Raw genomic sequence first — 13,527 nt, 5'->3', positions numbered from 1 at the left:
AAAGGGGCAGACTGGTCAGGTTACTTTTTTTTTTTTTTTTTCATACACATCTCTCACATCATATCTTTCTTTAATTTCTTCTTATTATTAGTACGAATTATTCTGTTTCTTCTTTGGGTACACAGTCAACAATAAACCAGAGAGAAAAGCAGTGAGTGAAATCATGAGGTGTTGTTTATAAAATGGTCATCAGAGTTTTACATCTAAACCACCACTTTATCCTTCTTCTTCTTCTTCCATTTCTTGCTTTTTCATCTTCTTTTCTTTCTTCTTTGTGTGAAATAATAGAATGAACATCTCTGCACATATTTGAAGCTCGCATTGTCATTGTGTTAAAGCGTCAGTGACTAGTGATTGGGAACAATAGGAATGATAGATTTTTCTTTGAGGTGACTCCATTCACTTGATTTATCCTGGTGAGTCAAATCAAATAGCACGGCTACTTGTTACTAATGGCCGGTCAACAGGTATTCAATAATTGTCTTCTGTCCAGCTTTTGGATATTCTTCGTTTTGGGTTCTTCTCTTTTTTTCATATACTCTTTTCATTACATTGTCATTGGTTTTGGATTTAAGTAAAAATGGTCTATTTTTTTGATTTGAATCGCAGGAAGGTGGGTGGCCCTTAGGATTACAACCATTGAACGTGAGAGTTGGTTTGGTGAGGAATCGTGATTTTTCAGGGTCGATGTCTTCCAACACACTTATCACTGGCTCTCCAAGTTTCTCAACAGATTCTTCATCAGACTTGGATACAGAGGTAAGATTGAGAAAACAGAAATTACAAAGACCTTATATAACTACTGCTCTTGTTAACTACATTTCTTTCTTCTTCTTTTTGTTGTGTGAACTTTCCGTTGCATAATTATTCTTGTTTGATTTGATGGTTCGTTTGCAAATTGAAACTTTTAAAAAGTTAGGAATTGATAAGAATATATTTACTATTTATTCTTTCATGCATTTATCGACCTAAAAATGCTGGTTTGATATTTGAAGATAAGAAAAACTCTTGTTCTCGGCTATGATGATGGTGTTCTTTGAATTTTTGGATTTTGCATATTGGTGTGTACAAATGAAAAAAATTACCCTTTATGCTTCCTCTATATGCTGACAGTGTAATGTGAAATTCTTATCTACCCCTTTAAAATGTGGGGCAGACTCACGCTGCAATACATCTGACTGGAATTCTGAAAACAACATGACTAAACCCACGGGCACAGTTTTCTTTAGAAAAAGCATGTTGACACACTAGATGATGACTGAAATTTTTGAACCAAAGCTTATTGGGGTAATGTCTTCCACGTACATTGCTTGAACATGAATCTCGTGTAATTTGGGTATCCATGGTATTCTTCTGTTCCATTTCCATACTCTTTACTCTTTTATCGTTGATTTTTATGTAGTCAACTGGATCTTTCTTCCATGACAAGAGCATTACACTTGGGAGTCTCATTGGTGTTTCGAGCATCTTAGAATTTTCTAGAAGATCTATTAGGGGTAGGAGAGCAGAATCTATAAGAAGTAAGAAGAAAATTAAATCCAAAACATGGTTATTTTCCCTGTGTTCAAAGCCTAGTGATACTTATGTAGAAAATGTGACTAGTCCTCCATCCCTCGGTCAGTTCCTTCAAGTCGAAAGAAAAGCTGCTAACAATTGCAGAAGGAATCAAAGACCAAGGAATTATGAACATGGTGAGTTTGTTCAACCTGATCAAATGGTTTCTGAATCAAACCCATTATTCGTCAATGGGGTTGTTGCCCCTCCTCGGTCAAGTCAGTTTGGATCAGAAATTGGAAGGAGACACAAAAAATGTTTATCGCTTGGCTGTGGATGTGGTGCACCACTTTTGTTATCATGTATGCGTGGACAACCCTGCAACTGAGAAGAGTCCTGTTCACAACTTCTTATATATTCACCATTGTTGCATGTTTATTGGTTTTATTGTGGTCGAATTTCATGTTTTAGAAGCAAATAAAAAGTCTGACATCTGATTGTTTTTTTTAATGGAATACATCTTATATTTTCTTATACTATGATTTTAGGTGATGGGCTTGGGAATTTGGATTTCTAGACTGCTTTTCTATGAAATTTTTACCTGGTGAAATGAATCATTATCTATGTTGTACTTGTGAATATTCATTTCAAAATTATACATACTCCTAATGCAGCACTTATACAGGTACGTATTTCTCAGCACAGTCATAATGATCCCTGGTGATCATTAACTTCAATTATTTCAATTGATGGGGTACATAATCTCAGTATGTACACTTTACCTAATCTGATGATTAAACCACCTTTTGTTCTGTTTAACACCTTCTAATGCTTCTAATGATGAATTGGTGTTCCCTTGATTAACACTAGTAGTTGAAGAAGGGACATGAATTTGCAGATTAAATCCTCTCCTATTTTTGCTCGGCAACTCCATCTTAAATAAAAAGCAGTTTTCTTTCTTCAACTACAAGTCATTTGACGGTTATTTTCATCTTCTCCGGTATTCTATTTAGTATTTCCATCGATTTTCTACCCGGATCTTGAATTATTTTAAGATTCAGGTGGAATTGTAAATACTATCATATATCTGAATAAATAAATAAAATTGTTGTTCCAACAATTTTTAGAATTTCCTGTTTATTTTCTCATCGGTCTAATGGTATTTTTATGCCATCTAGACTTGTTATCTCATAGCCATTATGGCATTTTTTGGTGGTGTTGCACTCTTATCAATTGTATTTTGGAAGGAGACGATTTATTTTGGCAAATCTGAATAAGACCGATATTAATTGTGATGATATCAATAAGGGCATATTACTTCCTTATTATGGAAGCATCTTACATCAATGATGATAATGATCAAGAAACAAACAATCAACAAATAACATGGTTTGAAACCATTAGAAGGATGTCAATTTCTTCAATGGGTTGTAAAATCTCTGTACAATTTTCTTTCTTCGTTCCTGAAATATGTAAATTTTGTACGGAATGTTTTTCTCCGTTTTCAAATGTAATTGATCAATGTAAGCAAAATTTCATATTAATGAAATTATGAGGTGATACCTCTCTCCACCAAAAAAAAAAAAACTAGTAGTTGAAAATTACGAATAAATGAAATAGGCGTTTAGGGATATGATTAAATGTGTATATGATTATAGATCGGCGTTGGATGGATATGGTTTTTGTTTGCTAGTCTTATTTTACGGACCCATGTTGTTGTAGACATAGTAAACATATTGGATAAACGATGCACATTATTGTTGTGACTCAAACTGCCTGGATGGATATATTAATCAGAATGATAAATTTGAACTTCAATAAGAACTTTAAATGTAAGTAAAAAGCCAAAAAGAAACAGCTGATGACTTTAACCAGTGAAACAGAGCTATCTCATAGACTTGTCTAAATCATGAACCCTCATCAGTTCGCTTTGTAATTCTAGCGGTTTGTGGATGGCAAAGCCTGAACTTTCGGGACATTTTAGCGCCCTTTCTTTGTTTTCGTTGTTGATGTCACTCCCGATTCCGTTGAGGGTCTCTAGTAATAATGCACATACGGTTCAAAGGGTTTGCCCGTTAAGTTTTCGCCTATTGCGGAAAATTCCCCTGTATAGTGATGCTACGCAGGTCAGAGCATAAGCTGGTGATGCTTTCGGCTACTGAACTCTCAAATCTCACTGTTTATATTGCTCTCCCACAGCCCGTTTCCACGATTTAGGCCCATTTCGCTCTCCGCTGCTAAGATGTTTCAGCTGGTCCGGTTATCTCACTCCTACTGTGATTGATCATCCTCTCAAGTCAGCTGTAGATCATCGCGTGAAAACAACAAGCCTAACGCCCCACCACCTGATGCGTGTCGTAGGCGCAACAAATTATTTAAGATATTTCCCACTAATTAACTAGAAATATGAAGGTGGTAAAGATCGCTCTCGCAGAGAGATGTGTAATCAATATGTTATTTAGATTAGCAAACGCGAATATAGTAAATACTAGAATGAGGGAAGTGGATTTATTAACCAAAACACAATAAAAAGATAAGAAGAGAAAAATGATTAGGGAGTCCTTCGTCGTTCCAAACGATAACTTAAGTGATCAACTTATCTATCTCTCGTTAGAATCGTTCATCACCAACCTTAAAATAACAACTAGATCAGCGTTATTTCCAAAGCCCTTTATATCACTGGATGCATAAGTTATCGACTATCAGATTTTATTTGTCTAAACCACCAAGTAGTAGATCACTCGAGGTGTAATCCAATCGAACTTCTTGCGCTTTGTGAATTTAGGTTGATCCTAGTAGCTAAACTCTTATACCAAGCTCCATTTGCTAGTGTTGTTCTCACTCACAATTGCTCCACAGAATCCCTCTGCAAGGTCTCACGAGTTTTACCTGTATAGAGAGTTATTCGACTATCACTTATCTTCTAACTTTTACTAGCATTAGGGAAATCAATAGGTCAATTTAGCTTGTAGTCCAAACAACCTAAAAATCAATCATAAACTTTAAATATAGTGAAAGGACAGTGGTTCCCCAATAGTGCTCATGAACGGCTTTAAAATCGGTTAAAAATTGAATATATTGAGCAGTCGCCTTGTTTCCAGTAAGGTGGGGAAAGATATCTCTGTCGAGGGTATACAACAAATTAGCAATTGTAGTTTGCTTGACTTTGTCGTCGTCCATTACCAACTCCACTTTTGCAACTTTCTCCTTTGTCTTCTCAAAATCCTTTTTTCAGATTAGTAAATTTGGACTGTTTCAACTTCTATGGTTTTTGACCGAGTTGATAATTCACACTATCTACCTCTTTAGAAGCACAACATAACTCCAGCTCGGTCTTGGATTGACTCCAACCTGAAGTTTCTTTAGCCAATTTATGCGGCTCTTCCTAAGTCATTTCATAAAAACAGGATGCTTTTCCGAGACCCTTTAAGGTCGCTAATCTTCCTTGCATCATCGGGAGTGATTGTCATCTCGCCAAAGAAGGGATGAAATGTGTAACTCTCTGGACAAAATCTTTCACAAAAGACGGAGGCTGTCACTGGATCACAATCCTTCTTGGCGTATTTTATCGCAGGCATAAACCTAAGGCTTGTACTGAAGCTACCAACTCATCAACCTCTTTCGTCAAATCCCAATGTGCAGTTCTCTTGTGTCTCAATACTCAGGTCACATACTTATGATTCGTAGTCTCGTAGATCGTCTTTATCCATGGTTCATTGTATCCAATGAATACCTTTCCTCCATCTTACGGAAGACCACGAGGTTTATTGTCCCCTCGAGCAGGTATTACATTATCATCACTCAGAATATGATGCCATCTCTTCTGAGGTGTAGTAAGCTTCTTCTCTTTCGGTTGTTGTTGTTATTGCTGTGTGGGTCTTCTTTTTCTTCCTTTCTTCTTCATCATCATCATCATTTCCATCTGCTGCTTTCTTTCCTTGTCCTTGTCTTTACCCTCATACTTCTTCTTCTTATGATTCTTCTTTATTTACCTGTTTTTTTCTTGGTGTCTCTTGTGGTTGTGCACGAAACCGCAAATAAATCCCCACCTTTTTGAGTTCCCCTATTACTTGCTCCTATTTTTTGGTGCCATCTCCTCGAGGGTCGGGAATTTTTGAATTAGAAGTATTTACCTCCATGTTCCTCCTTTTACCTTTACCTTTATTCATAAGACAAAGTATAAAACTTAATTAATACGTCAAACAACAAATATTCGACTAGAAATCAAAAAACGATTTTCTCTGAAAATATAAGTTCGACTGAAAATTCTAACAACATCAAAAAGTTCGGTTTTAGCGAAATAACAATCTTGAGTCGAACCTTATAATTTTATATTTAATGCTAGAAATAGAGAAAAGTTCGGCTATTTTTTGAAAAAAAAGTTAACAACCGAAATTCATAACTTGTGTGATTTCTGAATAATGCCATGAAGTTCAACCGATGCTTCAAAAAAAGATAAAAAACCGTACTTTCAGTTTTCTGTACATAAATAATGAGGTTCAGTTATCGTTTTGATGTTTAGTTATCAACCGAAATGTTCATCAAGACCTTCAGAATGAAGAACAATGAGTAGTTCGTCTGATAACTCATTTCAGTTATAAGCCGAACTTCAGTCTGTAACTGCCATAAACCCCTAGTTTTTCCAATTTAAACTTAATTTATCGACCTAAAATAAATAAAAATAAGAGATGGGTTTGAGGGAAATACCTCTTAATGTACATTTATTTGCAATGGGGATTTAGTTCTCGCTCTCCAACATAACCCAATTGATTTATGCCTCAACTCCTTCTTATTTTTCTTTGCGTCTTCAATTCGCGAACTAGAATAAGGATTAGAATACCTACCTTTAGCAAGAAACTTCGTGCAAGTTATTTTTGTAGATATGTTTCATCAACAAACAAATTAGTACGAATCAACGATTAACTGACAGTGATGCAAAATCAGAATCGACGATGTTGGGTGAGAAGTTTGCTAGATAAGAATAAAATGATTTTTAGTTTAGATTAAGTTTAGATTTTTAAATTAGTAGAAGGGATTTTTTACAACTTAAATAAAGCAAGGATATCTAAGTATTCTAACTACCCATTTGACACCCCTGAAAATGAGAGGGTACCAAGTACACCACCAACTTTTTCGGTCCGCAACCTGTAAGGAAAAAACCTAATACAATTGCAAGTAGACCAACTTAATGATCATTGAAAATATGTATATAGAGTTTATATCTCTACCTCTTCACAATTATAAATACAAGACAAACAAAGTCCTTGAACCTGATTGTATAAAAGAGTTGGACGATCTCAAAAATCAATATCCAAGATCAATCTAGCCGTATTCAAATAATTAAGTCTGAATTTTTCCGAGTATGAAAGCTTGTCATCTATCTTTCAAGATACCAATTCTACAAGAACGAGTCTCGTAATAGATCACAATTAATATTGACTTATCTACTAGAATTGCTTACGTAATACTTGTGTTCTTCCTATTATAAAGATAAAACAATATAATGCGGAAAAGAAAAACACACAAGATACCAGAATTTTATTAACGAGGAAAACTACAACAGCAAAAAAAAAAACTGGGACCTCGTCCATATTTTAACATCAAACTTTATTAAGTCGCTACAGACACTAGCTTACTATCAGACTTCATACTAGAATGTAGTTGAGACCGAATTCACCCTCCAAGCAATTTAGCTGTAGTCGTGCTCCTTCCGTATCTTGAACATCGCAAGGATTTACATAATTGATTCCCTTAGCTGACGTCCTTTATAGCCTAAGAATTGCTTCAGCCTGATTGAAGACTTTTGATACCAATCCGCCTCTAACAGATAAGCCTATTTGATTTCCCTTAAGATCGAATAGATCAAGGCTTGGAAATCTGTTTGTAGTAGACACAACTAGCAACCTTTACAAATCCAGAACACTTATGCTCAGTTAGCTGAGAAGCCTGGATTCTTAACCACCTCTCAAGAAAAAACTTAAACCGATCAATTAAGCAGAGTTTTAGATATTTATATTGAGGAAATCAAAAATTCCGAGACGAATGGAACTTTGTGATTTTTATCTATCTCGTTCCTGAAGATTACTGAAACCTCGATAACAGAATGAACAAGATCAGGATACGCGAAATATCAAGGTAAAGATAGTCGGATATGGCTTCACGAATCCCTAAGTGAAATCTTTGAGTTGTCGACTAATTATGCCTCTCAGAGAAAACCTAGGTCAATAGAGGACGACTCTAGCAAACAACTAGGACATAGAAGTGTCAGGAATTAAGTTTTCTAGTTGTTTGAGTCTTTTTATTTAAAGAATTACAAGACTGAGGGTTGCTTAGAATTCAAGCTAAGATAACTTCAGATTCAAGCAAACACTTTCTCTGTTTAGATAAAACTCTAGTAGGATTTCATGTAAGCATGTGAGAAGTTTTTCTTGAAATAACATAGAAGAATATATAATATGGCTCGGGTACCGGAACCTATGATAGTTCTTGGAAAATATGTCTTCGAACTTATAAGCAATATCATGTTCATATAAACACTTAAAAATTTAAATCATGATGCACATACAAAAAGTGTTTTAGTGGTCGATGATGTCTTAGAGGTGTTTATGAGAGTCGTAGCAACGCTAAACATATTTAAGAAAATAGTCTATAACCATCTGCGTGATTCGTACTGGGTAGGTATGCAAAACGATATGCCTTACCTATGACCAGTTAGTGAATTCAAGGACCAATAGTACTCATACTAGGCATGCATAGCGTTTGGTTGTTCACAAACTCAGATCCTTTACAATACGCATACCTATAACCTTTAAGGTAAGAATACTAGGTATGTGTACCTACCTATATTCTGGAACCTCATATGTTTGTGGTATGCGTACTAGGTACGTGTACCTCTCCTGAGCCCAAATTTTAGTAAATTCTTGAAACTTTCTTGATGTTTGGAAACATTCTCAAATGTCATAGATATAAGATATCATAGCTTGAGCAATTTTCAAATTGGTCCATATGACACAAACATAGTTCTTGAATAATAAACTGTTCGAACTAATATTGTTAAGGACCTATGAGTATCCATTGCTTGAATCATATTTTGAGATGTTTAACATGACAAGTGTGACTCAAAATTTCTTATTTGCAATATTAAATCTACTAGAAGTCATACAACAATGTTTCATATAGATAAAATGGTAATTCATCCGAGTAAATAGAATCGTTCAATCATTTTTCAAATATCTTCATTTGATCTTTAGTCTTTTAGGGTTATTCAGTGATATTTGATACTCAACTACTAACCTCTAAACCTAGTGCGAGACTTGGCCTTAGTAGACTAGAAATTAAAATATAATTTTGTGGAACTAACGTTGACAACAAGCTTGAGATAAAAAAAACTTGCGAGTTCGACCGATCAGTGCTCTAAAAATCTCCACACTAGTTAGCATAATAATCCATATATGACATAGCTCTATACGCCTCCAATTATACAAGTTTAATGGGTTGGGCATGTCTAGAGAATAAAGAAAATGGAAGACTGTCTTTATAAGTATTGTTCTGCTTCTGATCAGGATACAAATATTGAGATGTTTGGTATTATTTTCAGTAAAGACTTGTCACCTCAACTAGTTCAACAATTGTATTCTATTGTGAATATTAGCTCTCTTAACCTAGAAGAAAAGTATTTTAGCACCCCATCAGTGTTCAAAAGTCTAAAATTAAGACACGTATGAGTATTGTCAGTCTGTTGATGCTAGAATAACCTCCTGGTTTCATAAAATGCTTTTTCAAGATGTCAGAACCTATCTTGTTTAGCATGTGGGTTAAGTTATTCCCATATATCAAATGGCTTCCTTTCTTATCCCAAAAGATCTCTGTAGAAAAATGGATTCTCATATATGCAAATTCTGATGGGGAGAAACCTTTGACCCTAACGATAGGAAGCTTCATTACTTGGACGAGACATTCTTTGTTCTCCTAAGAGTGCAGGAGGTTTGGGTTTCAGAAAGGTTGAATTAAACAATCTTTCTATGCTTGGAAACTGGTTGAATACCCTGACTGTCTATTAGGTATTGTCCTCAAGGATAGATACTTCCCAAATACTGATTTTCTGAATGACAAATGTCATTTTTTCTTACTCTTGGACTTGGAGATATCTTCATAACATTAAGGAGCTCATCAAACCCTTTATTTCTTGTATTGTGGGTGATGATCAGTTTATTGATCATTGGTATGAAGACTGGATTCATCTATGAAGCTGCTAGAAATGCCCTACCAACCAGAACTATCCCGCAAACTAGAATTTCGATTGACAATATCATTTGATCTAGATGTTTTTCCTTAAATGAATCATTTATGAATGCTTTGGTTTTATGTCCTTTTGTTGTTTCCGTTTGACTTTCTTTTCCTCTATGTTCGCCTGCTCAAAATTTTCTTAACTCATCCCTGCATGACTGGTTAGCTCATTGGCTTGTGATCTTTGCATCCTCCTTACCAGAAGAGTCAAAAAATATATTTTCCGTCATTATGTGGTCCATATGGAACAGTAGATAAACCTAATTTTTGGTAAAAAAAAGATCTATATTGTTGTTATTTTAGAGTTGGAGCCATGATCGTCTTTAGGAGTCCCAACGTACTCCCTTCTCCTATTTTTAATGTAATTCGTGTTGTTACTTGGATGCCTCCTCCTCCGGGTTGGATAAGATGCAATACTAATGGTGTTTCCGACTATATATCTTTGGCTAATGGTGCATGTTACATATGCGAAATTCATCTGGCAAACCATCATTTGTGGTGCTATCACTTTTGAAGTCTATTTTCCAGAAGAAACAGAAACCAGGACCATTTGGGCAGTTTTGAAGAAGATAGTGGAGCAATAACTCGCTCACATATAGTTGAAAGTAATGTTAAAGATTTAATTGACCAGTTCTCTATGGGAAATTTTGAAGGAAATCAACGGATGAATGTATGTTTTTTTTAAAGATACTCTTTTTAAAGACGTTTCTCTACGGGACAAATGATGATTGAATTGTTCCATCTTTTTGTCCTCCACTGTAGTTTTGGTAATTTCTAATATAGTTTATTAATCCTTTCTATGGTATACATGGTTTTTTCTGTTGAGTAGGCAATATACTTTTAGTTTGGAGTACGCCTTTTGTGCATTTGTTGATACATCATTTTTCTTGCAGCTTCCGGGGGTTGACACAAATGATGACTCGTTAAAAGATTTGATTGCGTCTTTACCAGGTCATGCAGAAGTAAGTTGGAAAAATCTGGTTCAACTTCCTATTTTTTAATACATTAACAATATTCACTATTTTATCTTTATATGATTGCAAAGTACATGTGAATGTCATCATGAAGATTTCTAGCATGGCTTGACCTATCAAATTATGTTGAACTAGAAATAGGTTGACGAATCAATTGATCAGGTCGAAAATTTTATGAAGTTTTTTCCCATAAAAATTAGATGGAACAACTTGAGGTGGAGCTCTCTAATACATTGCAAGCATCTTTAGATTTTTGTCAAACTGTTCTTTGCATGTATAATGCATATTCCTGCAGGCATGCTATCTTATTAACTGCCGTTTCCATTATTGTTTGTCCGGTATTAAGATGTTTATAAATATGTCGTGAGGAAGTGCGAACAGGTTGTTTTACCACTATCCATGAGCCCCGTTCTTGCGTTTCTCAATTCACTCATGTGACATCTGCAACTCTGAAACTAAACAAGTAAAAATGGTATACACAAAATTTTCATTAACTAATTCTTAGTTGATATGGAGGCTACTGTGCAGACATGTATTAGATTACTAAGATGTATTTCTAACTAGTTTTATCATGTTTTAACTAGCCAATCTGCAATTCTTAGTTGGTTATGTGAAAGCCATCTTAGTTTTATCATTTTGTCAGTGGTATTGAATTTAAAGACATGGGTTGATTCCTTTAGCAATATTGTTACCAGCTAATATTGGTACCCATCTTTAGCAGCCGTCAATTCTTCTACAAAGTTTTAGATTTCTTTTGGAATGTTCCTAGATTTTTAGGCACTTTAAATTTTGAAATGAATGTCATAGTTGATGCTAAGGTTTTTAATGTGCACATAGTTATAAACATGTTGATCCTCAATGTGTACATATGTTAATTTTTAATGTTTACATATTTGTACACCTGTTGATCGTTAATGTCCACATAGTTGTACATCGGGTAATCGTTAATGTGCACATAATTATACATCTGTTAGTTGTTATTGAGTGCAAATGTTGCTTTTTGGACTAGATATTTTATTGATAAGATATGTTGGATGATGACATCTAACTTAGCTTTTTGTAGGATTATTAGCAATACTTGCTTAGTATCATACTTGGCCTCTTAGTATCATGATCTTTGCCCATTCTATTGGGATGTTCAGAAAGCTAATATTGGTGGATTTATGTAAGGATCATAATAAACTCAACTCCAGGTGTTGCTAGGTTGTTCATTCCATCTTAATATTTATATTTTCTTGTAGTTTTTGCATGTACCAATTCATATTCAGTTTTTTTATAGATTTGGTCAACTGGATTAGTCTACTTTTCCTGTATCTGAAATATGTAAATTAAGTAAATGCCTTATTGTTGCTGGTAATCGCATAAAGCTCTATCCAAGAGTAAGGTAGGTAAGGACGATAGAAGGTGTCATCCTTGCAATATATGAGACATTTTATTTCGGCCAGGCTTTAGTCTCAAACTCTAAACTGCATAATTCAACTTCTAGCACTCTCATTGTTTTGGCTGTTGTTATTTTTTGTTCAACTTCTAGCACTCCCATAATTCAACTTCTTGCACTCTCGCTGAAGATAGGGAAGCGACAGTCTCGAATCTTGCATCAAGAGATTCTAAACCCTCAAATGAATTTTGTAATTATGCACATGTTTATTGTTAACGTGTACATAGTTATACACCTGAAATGAATTTTGTAATTCAACTTTAATAAAATAACCAATCTGGACTGAAATGAATTTTATAGTTGCACCTAATAAATTTCAGATGGGCATGTATTTGGCTCAGAATTTTCGAGTTGTTCACTAATTGTTGAACTGACTGATTTTTTTTCCGTACATGCTAGGTTGCTTGCTGGGAATTCCAAGTGAACATCGGTTTCCAGGGGTAAGCAAGCTAATGAATTGAGATGAATATCCACAATGGTCACCCCAGAAGTTGTCATCTGATCCTAACCTCGATGAAGCTGCTCAAGGTATGCCTTTGGTGAGTTGAACTCAAATTATGATTGCCCATTGTGACGAATATCACATGACATTATAATCATGTACCTAAGCTTTGTATGTGTTAACAGCAAAATAAAGGGCCATTTGAATTGGTTTAGAAAATCATGTATACCTGGATTAGTGCTCAACTGCTATTGAAGAGGTTCTGATTATTTTTGTTGTCACATAAATTACATGTGTACACATTGGTACACCTATAATATAAGTGTACATTGTTGTACACATGTGACAAAAATTACATGATAGATAATAGTACACCTATAATATAAGTGTACATTATTGTACACATGTGACAGAAATTAGACGTGTACATAATAGTGCTCCTTAATGAACAAAATGTTACTCATAATTTCTTGTACTGTAAATCTAAGAACAGAATGTGTTTGTTACAAATTTTGAGGGTTGTAAATTGCAGGGAGAGACATGCAGTCTAGAGGTAGTGGTGAAAGACCCAATAGTTGTTGAGAATGTATTCTCTCTCTCACACGCACAACCTAGCTTATAAGGATGAATAACACTTTAAACGTGAAAATGCATACAACCAAACATCATGATTATAAAACTGTTAACCGTACTTGTATAATTTTAGAATTTCTCATATATGATTGGTTTCGTATCACTTGTGCATTTTTGTTCACTAATTCTTCTGCTCTCGATGCTAGAATATTGAAGCGACATATCTTGCCAAGGCTCAGTAGTGTAGGTGTGGCATGTTGTATCATGAGCATATGTGTGTGACATTATAATCAAGGCTCAATAATGATGAGCATATCTTG

The 13,527-nt window shown here is 34.8% G+C and overlaps 1 protein-coding gene across 2 annotated transcripts; it reads left to right on the top strand.

The window, feature by feature from the left end:
- The first annotated feature begins 105 nt into the window (after positions 1 to 105).
- LOC113309384 (uncharacterized protein At3g17950-like) lies at positions 106 to 3,081 on the top strand. 2 transcript variants are annotated; one of them, XM_026557805.1, is made up of 5 exons: positions 106 to 467; positions 610 to 759; positions 1,403 to 1,691; positions 2,043 to 2,098; positions 2,180 to 3,081. In XM_026557805.1, the coding sequence occupies exons 1-4, from the start codon at positions 453 to 455 to the stop codon at positions 2,069 to 2,071; spliced, it is 483 nt and encodes a 160-aa protein (XP_026413590.1). In that variant the 5' UTR covers positions 106 to 452; the 3' UTR covers positions 2,072 to 2,098; positions 2,180 to 3,081. The 2 variants fall into 2 exon arrangements, with proteins under 2 accessions (XP_026413590.1, XP_026413589.1); XM_026557804.1 differs by lacking the exons at positions 2,043 to 2,098; positions 2,180 to 3,081 and having other exon boundaries at positions 1,403 to 2,004.
- The last annotated feature ends 10,446 nt before the right edge of the window (positions 3,082 to 13,527 follow it).

The sequence above is a fragment of the Papaver somniferum genome, chromosome 9 (genome assembly GCF_003573695.1).
Source record: "Papaver somniferum cultivar HN1 chromosome 9, ASM357369v1, whole genome shotgun sequence".
NCBI lineage: Eukaryota > Viridiplantae > Streptophyta > Magnoliopsida > Ranunculales > Papaveraceae > Papaver > Papaver somniferum.
Note: the sequence above shows the minus strand (reverse complement) of the source record. Positions and strands in the feature narration are given on the sequence as shown.